Raw genomic sequence first — 17,817 nt, forward strand, 5'->3', positions numbered from 1 at the left:
TTTAAACAAAAAAGAAACATGTATAAAGATCTGTGAAAGATATTTATATAATATTTTACCTGAAATGAGATAATGTCTGGAAACTCTTTTGATGTATCTTAGAGTGTGTGGACTCCGTGAAGAATAGTTAAGGAGGGGCTTGAAAAGAAAGAAAAAAAAGATAGTACAGTCAGGATTAATGCAATATTGTTAAATTGTCAAAACATTAAATAATACTTTAAGACAATCAGTGTAATCACAGAATTATGAATGAACCTTATTAGACATTACAAAATGTTATTTTACTTACTTTTTTTAACTAGTAATAATAGAGCACCAGGATGCATATTTCAAACACATACAGTAAATTAATTATATATTACATCTATATAAGTAATTGTTTAATCAGTTGAAAGCCATAGTTACATAATTCTTTGCTGTGCTGTTTAAGCTCAATTAGTTACTTAGTCTACAGTATCTTTGGCACATTTACACCATATTATGACAGGTAATACGACAGACAAGAGGGACAAAGCTCTTAAGATCTGCTCCAAGATCTGAACTAAACAGAAATCTAGTGTTGCTACAGCTCAAACTGTAGAGCATGTAAGTCACATTTACAAGCTCAGACACCTGCAGCAGATGTCCCTAGCGTCAAGTTGAAGTCGGTTCATCATGGAACATTTGTGGTTGTCTCATATTCCCTTCTCAGTCTACTAGCTGTGCCTTTGCTGTTTTGGGTCATGTCAAATATTTAACTATAAAGCCTTAACCTGAGCAGACTTTGCAACATCATTAAAATGTTCCTTTTTCATTTTCAGCACTGACCAAATTGGAATCAAGAATAAGAGTTAAGTATATAAACTTGTGAGCAACATCCACATGATGCCATATTTTGATCATATTTTGAGGTATAAAAGCAATGGGCTGTTTACTGAAACATTGGTCAGAAACAGTGAGAACGGATGCAGAAGATGAACTGACCACAAACCACATACACTTACAAACACACTTGCACACAGTTTTCTGTAAGGGGTAGGTTAAAGTGTAGGGTTGGTGTGGATAGAAAATACAACTTGTATAAAAGCCATTACGTCTATGGAGAGTTTCCGTAAACAATGTGTGTCTTGACACTTTACGTTTAGTTTAGAGCTACTGCCCCCAAATGGCACATTTAGATAATACAATTGTTTCGTTTGTTTACTGACTTAAAACTCAAAATGTGTTTAAAATACAATAAGAAAACTCTTTCTGCAATTCTCATTTTTAGCATTTATTCTTAATTTATTCCTGTGATGTTCATTCTAATATACTGATTTGCTGCTCAAAAACGTTTTATTATTATTATTATTATTATCATCATCATCATTATTATTGTCAATCTTTCAAACAGTTGCTGCTTAATATTTTGTGGAAACTGTGATATAATTATTAAGAGATTCTTTGATTAATATGTAATTTAGAAGAACAGCATTTATTTGAAAAAAATTTTTTTGTAACAATATAAAAGTCTTTTCTGTCACTTTTGATCAATTTAATGTGTCCTTGCTGAATAATTTTTTTTTTTTTGCTAGGTTTCTTAGTTCCAATTTTACCAATTACTTTCATGAACCCAGAAAATAACATGGAAACAACACTGAAATTAACATATCACACACAAATTGGTATTTCTATCATTATGGGGACATTCAGGCGTAATGGTTTCTACTGTACAAACTGTATTTTCAATCCCCTTACCCTCACTCTAAAACTTCAGAAGTTTCAACTCAATGTTTGTTTCCTCATGTCCCCACAAGGTCAAAATTTACTGGTATTAATAAACTTAATGTAGAGAACCTACATTATGTAACCATGATGTAGGAAATACCAGGTACACACACACACACACACACAGACATATTCAGTGTGTCATTGCTTTTAGACAATGTGGCATTCTAGTTCTGACAGACAGGTAATGTTTTCCCATTAAGGCCATAATGTAGCTCAGCCTCATTTAATTTACTGCATACCATTTAAGATGTGCCTCTGTGAGCCTCTGTGATCAGGAGTGAGCTGTCAGCTCAGCTCGCCTGAATGCCTGCAGCTGAACCGGCTGTGGGTTCAGCTGATGACAGGGAAGTCATTTAGCTCCAGTGACAGGCCTGAGAGAGGGAGAGCTAGAGACGGCCCTAAAACCAGCGCTCACAATGGAGAGAATAGAGACGCTCATGAAGGGATGCTTTGTACATCAGGGAGGATGAGTCCTCTTGGTCTCACACCCATAGATCCGGTGCGATCGCATCATGCATATCGCCGACGTGCCTCTACAACCCACTATATTCAGTCTTTAGTCTCGCTTCTCATGGAGGATGAACCTCAGGTGTCTGAAGATGCTGCTTACACTCTTAAAAATAAAGCTTCTAAAAGAGGTTTTTCGCAGACCTTTCAGTTAACAGTTCTTAAAAGATTTTTTTTTCTTAATGTGAAGAACATTTTAACTGTTTACTGCTATAAAGAACCTTTTGTGCAATGGAAGATTCCATGGATTTTAAAGGTTCTTCATGGAACCATCAAGAACCTTTATTCTTAAAAGTGTATGCTGAAGGTGTTGATGATCTTTGGCCTGATTCTGCAGTTCGGAAACTCCTCTGCTCCTGGCGTACGCTTTCTGTGACCTCGAGTTCAATCAGAAAGTGTTAAGGAAGTGTGGCTTGCTTTGTCAGACAATCTGCATTTTTGAGCTAACAGTCCCTTAGGGGCCTGTAGACACAGTGAGGGTCCTGAACCCCAATGTGATGCAGTTGAAAGACAGGATTTCCCTGGACAGGAACCTTACCCTTGTGGGACCCCCGACCTTCTCTGGCACTGCGACCCCTATCCTGCGCACTAGAGCCCTTCTTCACACTGGAGGAGGTGCAGGAGGCATGAACCAGGGCAGGAAGCCACGAGTCTTCCACAAGCTCCTTGGGGGTCATTGCTAGTTTCCTTTATACTGTAGCCACTGCTGGCCTATTTCTCGAGCCGCCCTCTTCTCCCATTGTTCTGGCCTAGTAAAGCCACACACGTTTCCTCAAGAGCTATTTTTGCCTGACTTGCTCTGTTGCCTTGATTTATAATCATTTGTGTCTCGACTGGGTCTTTCCCTTTTTTTCTAAAGGTGTGGTCACATTGTTCCTTGATGTGATTTTGTGGATGAAATCATTTCAATAGGAATCGACATGAACAGGAGTTTTGCATGAGGGTGAAAAGTTCCCCATGCATATTTTGCTCATTTGGTCAAGTGAATTTGCTAAGCTAACAAACAAAAGCTACTTAGTTTGAAAGTGATTTCTTTGTGATCTGTGCTTCATACATCATTACACTATTGACCACGGACCTGTTTTTGCAAACTGAAATTTTGCTAACTGCAACTCAAGGTTGGAGGTTTCCATTGGCTTTATTATTCCAGAACATCACACTGACCACTTTTATGCCATTGTGTAATAAAATGAGTTTCACTGCCTTGATGTACAGCTTTGGAGCTGAGTGAGGCCTAAGTTTGTTTTTGAGTTCTCTAGGATTAGTTCACCTCTTTTCCTGTGCTCACGATTGACCTGGGCGGTGACAAAACAGCTGCAATCAAAACAAAGCCTCATTGACCAAGCTTCAATGACATCTACTGCCCATATGAATACTTAAGCATGGTCCAACTGTGTTTTAATGCATATTTCATGCAATCATAAGGGTGTGGCAGTTTGCATAGGTGTGGTTACAGTTTGTGGCCATCAGGAAAATTTACATTTACAAATTTATTCATTTAGGCTTTTATCCAAAGTGACTTCTAATTAGGCCATAAATGAGAAGTGCTACAACATAAAAAGCACAGCAATACAAATTTCCAAACTTGGACAGATAGGTCTGCCAGTAAAAGTAGGCCCAGAAAGTATCTGGACACTTGAAAATTGATAATTATCAGAGCATAACACAAAACATATTAAATCAAATAGCCGGTAAATTAAAAATATATATTTTATTAACTTTTCCCAGGTCATTTTAGTGTACACTACTGTTTAAAGGTTTATATGATTTTTAATGTTTTCAAGATTTTTAAAGTCTCTTATGCTCCCTCATTCATGTGAAATATGACTCTTTTGTAACAATGTAAAAGTCTTTACTGTCACTTTTGATCAATTTAATGCTTCCTTGCTGAACAAAAATATATTTGTTTGTTTTTTCAAAAAAAGAAAAAAAAATCTGACTTACGTATGTATGTATGAAGATTCTTACTGGCCTCAATGGTGTTACTGTTGTTAAACTAAGCTGTTTGATGATGTTGTGTTGAATTGCAGACTGTCTGGGATGACAAATGATTTAGCCTTCATTAGACTGTGCTGAAAATGGTGTTATTATTAATTTACGTCAATCTGTCAGAAAGCCAAATTGAGATTTTTCCGGATACTATGGGGTCATCCGACTGAAATGACAGGAAGAGCGTGTTACTGCCATAGTAGTGATAAGAAAATCTGAATGATTGGGCCCATTGAGGTTGTGTGTATTAGGAAGAGAAGTGGGCCCAGCACCGAGCCCTGATGTACAACTGTGGTTAGCTGATGTGACTTAAATAAGCAAGCAAGCACTGGATGCAAAAGATGTATTTTAGTTATGCTGTTAAGTGTGGACAGACAGCACATGCTGTAGTGTTATCGACAGATCAATTGTGTTACATCAAAACTGTTATGTTGGCTTTTGCTTCTGGTGGCAGAACTTGTAATTGCCCATTGGGGCAGCAATGTGATGTTGTGATGTTTTTTAGTAAGAGAGTGTATTGTGTCTACTAAATGGCTCATCTCCTTTAAAGTCTGTTGTTTTGTTTTTCAAGAGGCCATTAGCATTAGTGCTTTGCTGTGTTAATGAAACATTAGTTTACTCAAGAGATCAGTTGATAGTGTTGCTCACACCTATTTCTGCAGCAAGATACGTGATTAACAGATTCAATTACAGGACATAAAAAAAACTTAACCATAAACAAACTGATGAAATATGTATTTGATAAATTTCACAAATATGTATAAACTAATAGATAAAGAACACAACATATTTAGTTTTATTTTATGTTTAAACAGTTATTTACCAAAACTGTTAAGCTGTTTTTAAGCATCCCTCTTTGTAAAGTAAGTATTTGGGATCTGAGTACCTGATACTGTTGAGTTCACTGTTTTTGGAAAAGGATGTAGATGAAAGCTTCTGTAATTGAATTGCAGTGGTTAAGAGTCTGAGGCTTTGATGAGGAAAGACAAATACACATCAGCAGTGATCCATCTATCACTAGAGTCACAGTGCAGAATGAGGGACCATCAGTCTGTCTGCTGGCTTTGATTGCTGTTGATATGACCAGCAGGGAGGAAAAGCTACTCAAAAAGACCTTCACAGTAAGACACCAGACCACTGACACTTTCTCATGACCAATATCCAGAGACATTAATGGAGTTGATCTCTATAATTATTTTTTATGGCTGTCAAATGATTAATCACGATTAATCTCATCCAAAATAAAAGTTTTGTGTTTACATAATATATGTGTGCGTACCGTGTATATTTATTATGTATATATAAATACACACACATAAATTATATATTTAGAAAATATTTACATGTATATACATTTATATATTTATATTCTTATATTTTATATTATATATAAATATATTTAATATATAAAACATAACATATTCTTCTTAAATATATACATGCATGTGTGTGTATTTATATATACATAATAAATATACACAGTATACACACATATATTATGTAAACAAAACTTTTATTTTGGATGTGATTAATCGTGATTAATCATTTGACAGCCCTATTATTTTTTATTTTATATATATATATATATATATATATATATATATATATATATATATATATATATATATATATATATATATCAAATGTTGTAAGTCATATTTTAAAATCACTTACTGTACTGTACAATGATACCATTCAAATCACAAATTAGATTGACTGCTTTTCCGAAACATGATGGGTTTATTTTACTGCATGTACATATTTATTTTATGTAATGAGCTATTTTAAAATTCTTCTCTTGCAGATCCATTTTTTATTAGAATCACATCTATCAGCTATCCAACCTGATGAAGTCATCAGAGCACAGTATGAACCATATGAATGCAGATAGTGAGAACTCCAGTACCTGAAACAACAATGAAGCAAACTGTTTTATTTTCAGTAGACTTCAGTCAGTTCTGAATACTATATGATACTGCAACAGTGTAATTGATTTATGTCTTATGATTTTGCCATTATGGTGCCACCAATCCATTTCCATTCTCCTTCCATCTTTCCCAAACCAATCCAAAACTGATCAGAAACAGCAATCTTTTGTAAAACATCCTGTTTTGAAAGAACAGTAATATATATATATAATCCATAAGCATCTCAAATGTTTAAAAACAGACCAACCATTATTAGTTAAAAAAAAAAAATTGCTGGTTTTGTCTGGCCAGAGAAGAACTGGCCCCCCAACTGAGCCTGGTTTCTCCCAAGGTTTTTTCTCCATTCTGTCACCGATAGAGTTTTGGTTCCTTGCCGCTGTCGCCTCTGGCTTGCTTAGTTGGGGCACTTAATATCCAGTGACTTTATTTATACTATTTAAACTGAACTGAGCTGGATGATGACATCAATGAATTCAAAGATGTCTTTAAATTAAAATTGAGTGTTTACTGTTGTCCTTTTGCATTATTATACACTGTTCCGTATTTAATACCGTAAAGCTGCTTTGACACATTCTGTATGGTTAAAAGCGCTATATAAATAAAGGTGACTTGACTTGACTTAAAACAGACCAACCCGTATAGAGCAACATGCACAAACAACTCAACTGTCAACGCAAAATCTTTTTCATTATCACTTACTTGTTCCTTTGAACTGTTTATGATCACCAGATCTGTTCCTCTCTGTTGACAATCTCTGCTGCTGTCACTCCAGCTCTTCCTCTCAGATGAAATATAATAAAAACTAAAGTTGTAGTAAATCCATTTAAAGGGATCCTCTTGCTGATCTGTTAATAGAATAGTTTAGATATTAGTTTAGACAGGTTAGTTTTGTTCATATGCAGTATTCTCACTTGATGTTTAAGTCAACACTTATTTGAATGGGGTGAAATAATTTTTTTAATGATTTTGGGAGAATGAACACAGAACTACCTTGTTCCAAAAGTCCTTGTTGGAGTTCACAGGTCTTTTTTATCTGCTCTCTTTCTTCAGTCATAATTTTGTTCTCCTTCAGTAAATGTTCTTTCTCTGCTATTAATTTTATATTATTTGTAAATATCTGCTGTCTTTCTTGGTTCAGTATCTGCTCATATTTAGAAAGTATTTGCTTGTTTTCTTTAGTCAGGTTATTATTGTGGTTCAGTATCTGCTCATATTTGGCAAGTGTCTTCTCTCTTTCTTCAGTCAGGTTACTGATCTGAGTTAGTAACTGCTTTCTCTCGGAGGTGAAACACACACACACTATTACAGCAGTCAGCAGAAGAAAACACAGCAGACACAAACACACTTCAGCTGCTCTGTGCTTTCTGTTCTTCACTGAGACACTTCCTGTGAACGACAAAAATGAGGTTAAAGGGTTAGTTGACCCAAAAATGAAAATTCCGTCATTAATTACTCACCCTCATGTCGTTCCAAACCTGGAAGACATTTCGTTCATCTTCAGAACACAAATTAAGATATTTTTGATAAAATCTGAGAGCTCTCTGACCCTCCGTAGACAGAAATACAATTGTAATCCCAGGTCCAGAAACATAGCAAGGACATCGGTAAAATAGACCATGTCTCCCTTTAAATGTGTTTTCACACTTATACTTTACTATTATGACTTCAAGAACTTTACTCTTACAGTTTTATGCAACCACTTTGGTTCAATTCTTAAAAAAGTTTTTTCTCTTTTTCTCAAAACAGTTACTTTCTTGTTCACACCAAATAGAAATTGTTTTAAGCCAGTTGCATGTGTTTTAAATACATGTGCAAAAGAGTATGGGCCAGATTTAGTAACAGCTTGAGCCCACTGCAAACCATTGTTTGGTGTTAAAAAAAACTAGTGATGTAAATGCGTGGACACAGGTATTTTTGCAGTTGAGCTTATTGCATTTGAGTTTCCCTTTCAGACACAAAATTGGTATGAAGAGAGTATTAAAATGAATCGTGCAAGGTTATTTACTAAGGTTTGCATTACCAAAATTTGTGACATTATTTAACAACCAACAAAGCATGTCTTAACCCATTTTGCTCCTGTGTTGTTGTTTTTTGACCCCATGTTAATTTGCGCTGCTTGCATCAGTCATCACAGAAATGATCTGCAATATCAGTAGATCACCTGCAGAACTTTCCACTTCTGTCGTGTTTATACAGTAGTCGCACTCTAATTTTTCCTGTTTATTAAATCTGGCCCTAAGTACAGTATAATTGCTTATTTGTTTGATGATCAAAACTGAGTTGATTCTCAGTGAAACGATCATAAGTTCTAAACATTATTTCATCATGTGAGCCATCGCATGCAAAATGATCCATTCAGTTATGAAAATCTGTCAGACATACATATATATTCTACAAATATATGACATGGAATGTTTGCGATGTCTGCTAAATTGGAAAATGACCTGCCATTGTAATGAAACAGTAATCACAATCTTACATTCTTGCCTGAACGCCACTAAATATGACTTTACATGTATGAAATGGGAAATAATGGACATTCAAATTTTATACTTGAATTTCATACATATGAAAATTTTATACATGAATTTTATATGTAATACATTTCTACAAACATGTACTGTTTACTTACAAATGAGAATTTTTCTACTGTGTGCTACAGTATTCATTTTTAGCAGTAAACTTTTACATTCTGTTGAAATAGCCAAATATCTAAATAGCTAAAATTTAAAAAATTAAAAAAGTCACCTGAAATTGAAAAAAAAACTTATTTTGGTGGTATTGACAAATTTACTGACACTATGACTAGGCTTTGAAATGTGAATTAAATGTTTTGAATGAGTTATTATTAGATTTTGCAGACATTTGTGACATTTGCACTTAAAAGGGTTAAAAGGGTACTTTATTGGCATCTATAGTAAATGAAGATTCCAGTAAAGTGACATGAAAAAATGGTAACATCCATGAAATCTTTCTATTCCACTAAAGATTCTTTATAGTGGAAAAATATTCTTCAGAATATTAATCTTCACTGAAAAAACTTTAACATCCATGGAACCTTTCCAGTGGACAAAAGGTTCTTTATATTATTGAAATCTTCTTCACACTAGGTGTGAAATATGGTTCTTTTAAGAACTGTTCACTGAAAGGGTCTTTGAAGAACCAAAAATGGTTCTCTATAGCATCGCTGTGGAAACCCCCTTTTGGAGCCTTTATTTTTAAGAGTGAGCAATTTAAAGAATGTTTACAAAAATGAGCCAAAATGACTACAAGACATTCTACAATACTTTTGTCTGACTGTTATAAAGATAAATTTGGTTGCACTTTATTTTACAGTATGTGTACTTACATGTACTTATAGTGTACTTAAACACTATAAAGTTCTGGTAATACAAGGTAACTACATGGGGTAGGGTTAGGTTTAGGGGTAGGTTCAGGGTTAGTACCTAGTTATTACATAGTTATTGTAATTACTAAAATAAGTACATAGTATGTACATGAGGAACAGGACTGTAAAATAAAGTGCTACCATAAATTTCATTACTACCTGTGTGTTGAAGTGGTTGTCGTCTCTCTGCGTGAGTCCGGAGATCATGATGTCTCACAGTATCTGCACTGTCATAGATAGCCACCACCATCTCCACTCTTTCTCCTCTGTCCATTTCCACATTCTCAGTCCTCATTATCACGTATAATTTCAGTTATCTCTGATCTATAAATGTTATATAATATAATGTGTGTACTCTGTCTGGTTTCAGATTGTTTAGGTTGCACTGCTTTGCAGTTCATGGAACTCCAATCAAAATGAAAGTGTATGTGGTCAATGTGTGAATCATGTGACATTAAAGCTGCCAGGACAGGAAAGGGGGAGATGTAACATGAAACATAGACGTAAGAGGTCAAGCAATCATCTCATCATTTTCTGTCTTTTCTCTAATGCAAAAGTGTGTGATTACTGTACCATTAGTGTCACTCAGTGGATTTACAGAAATTATTGTTTTCAAACATGTTTCCTCAAACAGTTGCCCCTGTCTTCAATTGGTTGGGAAACAAACTGCTCTGCCACTAAAACTCATGTTATTAGTTGAGACGATGCTCAAATAAACAGAACATTAATTTGTTCCTAAGTAATAACAAAGCTTCAAAAATGCTTTCTTATTCTCTGAATATATTAAAGGGATAGTTCTAGGTTGCAACAATCACTAGAGGAAGACTAGAAGTTATTATGGATTACAGGCTGGTATTAAGGCCAAAAGCAACGGTTTGAAGTTAAAGGGGTCATATGATGCGATTTCAAGTGAGTGTTACAAGCTGTTTGTGAATATTAAAGATCCCTAAAGTTGCAAAGACTTTATTAAAATTAACACTTGTCCACGCCCCCCTGAAACGGCTCATTCTAACAAGCCCCCACATGTCTATGTCACGATGTGGGAAGATTTGCATAACGCTGTCCAAATGTTCACGCAAAGAAAGAAGGTGTAACTTTGATTCTCACTGTAGTATTGTTGCTGCTGCTGCCTCCATGACATGGAGACGCTGTTTCATTGTGAAAGCGAAAATACTTTGTTTGTTCAACCTAAATATTCAGATGTGTGCAGCACATTTTATGGAGGACTGTTTCCTGATCCTGGGAGAGTAGACTACAATGCCGCTGCTTCTGACTCACAGTCTGTAAGTATGTTTACATATTTAAAAGATTTGCCACTGATGATTCAAACACAAGTTTTGAGCAGTGTAGAGTAGCGGTTCTCAATTCCAGTCTTCGTGCCCTCCTGCTCTGCTCATTTTTTATGTCTCTCTCATCGCTTCAGACGTTTGTTCTATTCGAACGTAAGTGTCCTGTGAAGTGGACATCACAGGATATTCCGCCATGATTCCAGTTTGAAGCGAACGTATATGTTCCATTCACAGTGCATTGAAGTTTGTGAGACGTGAATTTAAATTGTATCTATTTACATAGGTAAAAGATGTCACACTAGTCGGTGTGTGAAGACATTGCGCAGCGCAAATCCGTGAATGAATGAAAGTGAGGTTAACTTCAACAGATTACCCCTGCTCAGGGAGTAGGGAGCAATGAACACTGTGTAGGGACCATGCCAATAGGAACACAGTACATGCACAGAGCTCACTTCTAATGAGCTGATTATCTGAATCAGGTGTGTTAACAAAGAGAGACATGCAAAATATACAGAGCTGGGGGTGCGAGGACTGGAATTGATAACCGCTGGTGTAGAGTAGAGCTTGTTGTTTGTCGTTTCTCTGAACATAAATGCAAACAATGCAAATGGTTTTTATGTTTACGCAGCGAGCGATGCAACACAACACATAAAAACACAGTATAAGTCATTATAATCAGTAATTATGTCCCCAGTGGATACAACAAATGCCACGTTTGTAATGGGTTTTATTGTTTTTGTCTTGTTGCACGGTGTTCTGACTGGGACACGCATTACAGTGTTAAGGGGCATAACATTTCTGTCACACGCTTGAGGCATTCGGCCAATCACAACACACTGGATAGCTGGCCAATCAGAGCACACCTCACTTTTCAGAACAATGAGCTTTGTAAAAATCGACGCGTTTCAGAAAGGTGCAGCATAGAGGAGAAACTATAATGTACAGCATGTGGAAAATAATGTGTTTTTTGAACCTTAAACCGCATAAACACATTTTCATTACACCAAATACACAAAATAATGTTCTTTTTAGCAACATATGACCCCTTTAAAACATCTTAATGATACATTTTTTTTATTTCAAACACACATTGTGAAGCACAAGACAGCAGAATGTCAAAATAGTCAAGATAAGGAATAAAGAATGTAACTTAGGCAACAAAAAGGTGTTCTAAAAGTGTAGAGATTAACTTTTTTAAGTGGAGTGGGTTACAAAAGATTTTTGATGTTTGATTTCATGTTCCCTTTGTTTGACATGACACTGTCAGGTTTCCCTCTTCTACCATATAAATGTTTCACTTTAAAGCACAGGAAGCAGCTCAGTTAACACATGCAACTTCACACCATGAAATTCACATTTATCAGGGAGATTCAATTACTGCTCTAAATCTTTACAGCATCTTTGAAAATGTCCCTAGAAATATCGTTTGGTTTTTTTTTTGATCTAAATCTTTACAGATTTTTAGATTTTCTTTGAAACCCCAAGGTATAATTTGACACCTGCGGGCAATACTGAGCCCAACATTAGATCTGTGCCCAGTTTGTGGAGGTGTTAGGAGAGATGCAGCAGCTTCACATGACCCTGTTCTAGTGTTGTTCTTTCACTTATACATTCCTTATTGAATCATTAATCCATACAAGCTCACATTCTACTGTATTAACATTTAGGAAATATTTCATTCGCTGGGCATCTGAGACAGGCAGCAGTTTCCTGTCTTCTATTACCCATGTTTCACTTCACAGCCCTGACAGAAAACAAATAAACAAACCAAAATAAACACAAAGGTGGTCACTAGCCCACACACGCACACTAGCAACTGCACACACAACACACACTTGTGGTGTCTCTATGGGCCATTTATATAAAAGAAACACCCTCTATTCTTTCACTTTTCCTCTAGTATTTTACAGTCCCTCCCTCTTGCTTCTGCTTTTTGTTTCCGCTCAACAGACATGTTTTTTGCCTGCCTCATAATCTCTGTACGGCGGTGTGTTCAGTCTGTCTGTTATTTAATATCTATTACGTGGTAATCTTCAGATTAGATATAATTCACGTCAACATTAACTGCCTGTTAGTGTTTTCTTACATTTACATTTATTCATTTAATATATACATTTTATCCAGAGTGAGGAATGTAACACAAATAGTGAAATGTCTTTACAAATGAATGATTTTTACATATTAATTAAAAAGTCATGTTTTCATTTTTTATGCTTTTAGTTTTTTGTCTTTTTTTGTGTTTCTAACTATTACATAAGTAGTAAATATATAAGCAAATAAAGTTCTGAACTCATTGTTTTCAACAATCTTGATGCACGTACTGGATTTATCTCTGTTGTTTATGTTATTGATAATAACCACACCCTTTATTATGAAGATATTAGTCCATGCTGAAGACATCAGTCCCACTAATTACCTTAGATTAGCACAGTCTCTCCGACAATGATTATGTCCTGACCAAAGCTTATTAGGGACCTAAGTCATTAGAGGTCTGTTTAGGGGCTGATGACCCTCCATATGCAGAGTAGGCATTTCTATTTTTTTTTTGGGGGGGGGGTGCAAAATACCAAAAAGATGACTCATATATTCAAGTAATTAAATAAATACAGCCAAAATGGAACACTTATATAAATGTTTTTTAAAATGACCAAATATGTGAAAATATTTATTGAAATGCTTATTATTTGACATCTAAGGGGTTCATATTTTAGGTCATGATCTTTTTTTAAACATGCATACTCTCAATGAATCCCACCTAGTGTTGAGTCTGAGTATGTAACACAGATGTACAAAAAGTACAAAACAAGAAACGCAAGGAAATCAGCTTTAAACATGCATTTCCTGTCAGTCACTTGCTTTGATTCTGAACTGACTGAGGACAATAAGGGACAAAGTAACTACCCTCATTCCCGAGTTAACAGGAAAACACCACACATGACGGAATGTTACAAACATTCCAGTTGAATCCATGAGTTTTAACGGATGAGGCACAAACGAGAAATTCATTATACAGGTTTTATTCATAGAGTACTGCATAAAAGCATCATACAGCAGGTTTTTTTCCCCCCACAAGGTTATATCAAAATAAAAAATTCACTGGCACAAATTTCATTAGCTCACACTTACACGCACAGTATCTCATCTGTCGAAGCTGCAACCTATTAATTGGACGTCCCTTTTCCCCGACAACATTTGTCAACTGCCATCTGTCTGTCTGAGTTCACCCCCTCCATGTTTTCGTCTCACCCCCCTCCCCCCGAAAGTCTTTAATCAAGCTGCAACACTTCTTCTCAAGTAAGGCACCCATCCCTCCCTCCCCTATCTTGACAGTTTAGATAAGACAGACTGGCCACCAGGGTTCTTATCTCTGCCCCATATGAACAAGTGCTTAAAGAACAAAAAAATAAACAAGCAACCGAGAAAAACAAAATTGGTAAAGAGCACTGTTAAATGCACTAATACAGTTTCAAAAGTACAGAGTCCATAAATTGCTCTCGAACCCCTCCGTGGACCACTCACCACCCTGCAGCTCCATGTAAGTCTATGAAGCTCCAGAGGCAACTATGAGAAAAGCAAAAAAAGCCCTCGCTCGTTCTCCCCAACTCTATCCAGCACGTCTGGAGTGCAGCTGTCAGTGGGGGTCTGCTCCGGTCTGCTTGTGGTCTCCAGGACAAACAGACTGCATCAAGTTCTTCAGAACCAGACTGTTCTTCTTTGCAGTTCACAGAGTACCAATGTCCCGGGACAGGGGAAGCTGGTTCCTCAAGTTCCCACAGTCAGATACAAAAGGAAACTCTGCCTGTCCCCAACAACATTTGAGTTCTTTTGAAGGATGTAACAGTTGTTGACTGGTCTGCATCACCCTTCCACCCACCTCCTCACACCTTAGTAGCCAGCGACTGGGCCTCGGTCTTCTGTGAAGAAAGGGAGCTGGCAGGACTGGCATGAAGGGCTTTCTTCAGGTTGAGGAGGCAGAGGCACTGGGAGCGGAAGCGGAGGTCAAAGAAGGCGTAGAGGAGGGGGTTGAGGCAGCTGTTGACGTACGCCAGGCAGGTTGCGTAGGGATGAGCCAAAAGAAGGAGGTTCAGGAAGGTGCAGGAGTCAGGAGCAAGGTTCAGGTATGAAAGAGCATCCATGGTCTTCACAATGTGGAAGGGCATCCAGCAGGCAGCAAACACCACCACCAATGTGGTGATGATCTTGAGCAGGCGGCGTTTGCGCTGGTCCTCCTTGCGCAGGCTGTTGAAGTGACGTGTGACGGTGCAGCCGATGAATCCATAGCACACCATCATGGCCAGAAGGGGAATCAGAAAGCCAAGAGCGGTGGAGGAGATGCTGAGGCCGGCGATCCAAAAGGTCTCCTGGCCTGGTTTGCTTACCACCAGGCTGAAGTCCATGGCGCAGGCGGTGTGGTTGGTCTCGGAGTCGTACACTGTGGTGCGAAACAGCAGCGTTGGTGCAGCCAGCACACCTGAGAGGATCCAGATGGTGGCCAGCGAGGCCTGCATGTGTCCTCTGGTCCGCAGCTGAGTGCTGGTGAGAGAGTGAACGATGGCCATGTAGCGGTCCAGGCTCAGGCAGGTGAGGCAGAAGACACTGGCATACATGTTGAGCAACACCACATAGCTGCTGATCTTGCAGAGGGCCACGCCAAAGGGCCAGTGGTATCCCAGGCCGGTGTAGACAGCCCACAGTGGCAGGGTCACCACAAAGGTCAGGTCAGCAAGAGCCAGGTTTCCAATGTAGACGTCCGCAGCTCTCCGCTTGGACTGAGCCCGCCATACAGTGAAGATGACCACACCATTCCCAGTGAGACCCAGGATGAAGATGAGCATGTAGAGCACAGGAATCAGCGAATATGACGGTTCCCACTCGTCAAAATCACACATTGAGTTGTTTAATGTCTCGTCGTAGTCATCTTGGCTGAGGTCAGCAGTCATGTTGTCCATGGCATTCATTCCTCCGAGGATCTTTGTGTTTAAAGTATTGGTGATCTAAATGATCACAGAGAAGTCAGCTTGTGATGTGTTCAGGTCAGAATGTGCTTTCAGCTGGACAAACTGTGGCTTTTAAACCCTCAGGATCTCACACTCCCCTCCCTTCGCCCCTGACCACGCCCCTCGGTCCCGGAGACCCCGCCCCTTTAAATCGTTCTCAGCATTTCAGCTCCTCAGGAAAAACACAGCGGATTACAGAACGAAATATAAAAATAACAAGTAAACAAATATTTTACAAACAGAACTGCTGATAAACAGCACGTACATTCAGAACGGGCATCACAGTCGCAAATCACTGCTGTAAATAATGCTGCAGAAAGAGAATAGAGGATTATCTTGATAGAGCTCAGCTTTACAGTATTATTTATTTATTTAGACTATTTATTTATCGCGAATAAACTATACTACTAAATACACGAGGATATAGGTTTAACTTTTCGGGGTTTTACTACTTTTAAAATTAAACATGAAACGTCTCGATCTGACATGTCAGGACCTGTTTTTGCCCTGTACGGATAAATTGATATTTTAATGGTCGGATGCGAAGGTGTGAACAACTGTCCATTAGTTGGACGATTCGAGGGCTCTAATCTCCATCCCAATGCGTTTGACATGCTGCACCCACGGACTTGCCCGAGCAAGATCACATATGTCCAAGTTTATTTCGTAAAATGATTATGCAGCATCAACAATGCATGTCATAAACGTTCAAGTTGAAGAACTCTTACGTGCTTAATGCAGTGTTCATTCTGAAAATTATGCGCCGTAGCCCATAACTTATTGTAGGATTACTACATAATAATTTTAACAAAATGCTCAACCTCCGCGTTTTCCCTTGATTTATTTTACAAAAATGCTTAAAAAAATAAAGAAACATTCAGAAAGAACTACTACACTGACAGAGTATCAAATGATCAAATAATAAAGCTAATGTAGACAGAATAGCCTACTGAAAGTAACTTATACATATGTTGTGCTGAACAAACAGTGTCTTATAATAGCCTATAACCCAAAATAATAAATAAATAAATAGCCTAACTTATAATTAGTTGATACCTTATAATTATTTTAAATATAATTATTTTATAGAATTAAAAACATCAAAATCAAGTCTTAGACTACTTTAAGTTCATTGCATATTTTAAATATTCAAAGGTTATACAATTTATCTTTTAAACAATAAATAAATAAATAGTGAACAATGAGAACAATATCTATCTATCTATCTATCTATCTATCTATCTAGCATTGATTTATTTATTTATTTGTAAATAAATATTAGGATGATATAGTATTAGTAGGCTATTTATCTTCAACAAAGGCATTTTAATTTAATTCTACTTCTTATCCAATTGCTTTCATTTAAATCACAATCCATATTATTTGTAAATGGTTAACTTAGTTTTTTACTTATTTTTTTTTTTATTAGACATTTTTCAGTTTAGTAAAGACACATGCACACACACATGCACGCAAAAACTTAGTCAGCATTTATTAGAACATTACTCATAACACCAACATGGAACTTGAAAAGTACCCATTTCCAGAAAATCAGTCAGATAATTGCTGCACAAACTAAAATAGCATCCTACCCACTTCAAGTCCTCATGCAAGATGCAGTCCAAATTTAACTGCATCATATCTAAAAGTTTATAAGTAGCCTATTGCATGAAAACGTTTTTTTAAAAATACTGCAGGGGAATAATGATTTAAATTTATAATCAGAGACCACCAAGAGAAAGAGATCAGCTAGAATATTCGCTTAAAATCCAGTAAATGGCAACAACAAAACAACAGCAGAGAGGTGAGGTTTATTTCATGGAGGAAACCCCACTGTAAACGCAGTATCAGCCAGAGCATACGGCTCAGCAGCATTACTGTCTCAGAGTGAGCTAGCAGACCGGAGGTTTCACTCGGCACCCTTCCTCATCTCTCAGCGATGAGGCGTCAGTGGCGCCGAGGACCTGACC

The 17,817-nt window shown here is 37.1% G+C and overlaps 2 protein-coding genes across 2 annotated transcripts; both read right to left on the reverse strand.

Annotated features, from left to right (window-relative positions):
• Positions 1 to 6,677: 6,677 nt before the first annotated feature.
• Positions 6,678 to 10,076, reverse strand: LOC109088532 (CD209 antigen-like protein B). The gene is made up of 3 exons (XM_042731983.1): positions 9,721 to 10,076; positions 7,164 to 7,559; positions 6,678 to 7,018 (listed from the first exon to the last, which is right to left on the reverse strand). Exons 1-3 carry the CDS (start codon positions 9,854 to 9,856, stop codon positions 6,678 to 6,680), a joined length of 873 nt encoding a protein of 290 aa, XP_042587917.1. The 5' UTR covers positions 9,857 to 10,076.
• Positions 10,077 to 13,851: 3,775 nt separating this feature from the next.
• Positions 13,852 to 15,901, reverse strand: aplnrb (apelin receptor b). The gene has a single exon (XM_019102722.2). It carries the CDS (start codon positions 15,806 to 15,808, stop codon positions 14,729 to 14,731), a length of 1,080 nt encoding a protein of 359 aa, XP_018958267.1. The 5' UTR covers positions 15,809 to 15,901; the 3' UTR covers positions 13,852 to 14,728.
• Positions 15,902 to 17,817: the final 1,916 nt, after the last annotated feature.

Source organism: Cyprinus carpio, chromosome B10 (genome assembly GCF_018340385.1).
Source record: "Cyprinus carpio isolate SPL01 chromosome B10, ASM1834038v1, whole genome shotgun sequence".
Lineage (NCBI taxonomy): Eukaryota > Metazoa > Chordata > Actinopteri > Cypriniformes > Cyprinidae > Cyprinus > Cyprinus carpio.

What these genes read in the sequence shown, in the direction of transcription:
- LOC109088532 (XM_042731983.1), bottom strand. Translation starts at nt 9,856, where the DNA reads ATGAGGACTGAGAATGTGGAAATGGACAGAGGAGAAAGAGTGGAGATG. An exon ending in ACAACCACTTCAACACACAG is followed by an intron (nt 7,560 to 9,720) that starts GTAGTAATGAAA and finishes TGTCGTTCACAG; the next exon opens with GAAGTGTCTCAGTGAAGAAC. An exon ending in ACAAGGACTTTTGGAACAAG is followed by an intron (nt 7,019 to 7,163) that starts GTAGTTCTGTGT and finishes TTCTATTAACAG; the next exon opens with ATCAGCAAGAGGATCCCTTT.
- aplnrb (XM_019102722.2), bottom strand. Translation starts at nt 15,808, where the DNA reads ATGAATGCCATGGACAACATGACTGCTGACCTCAGCCAAGATGACTAC.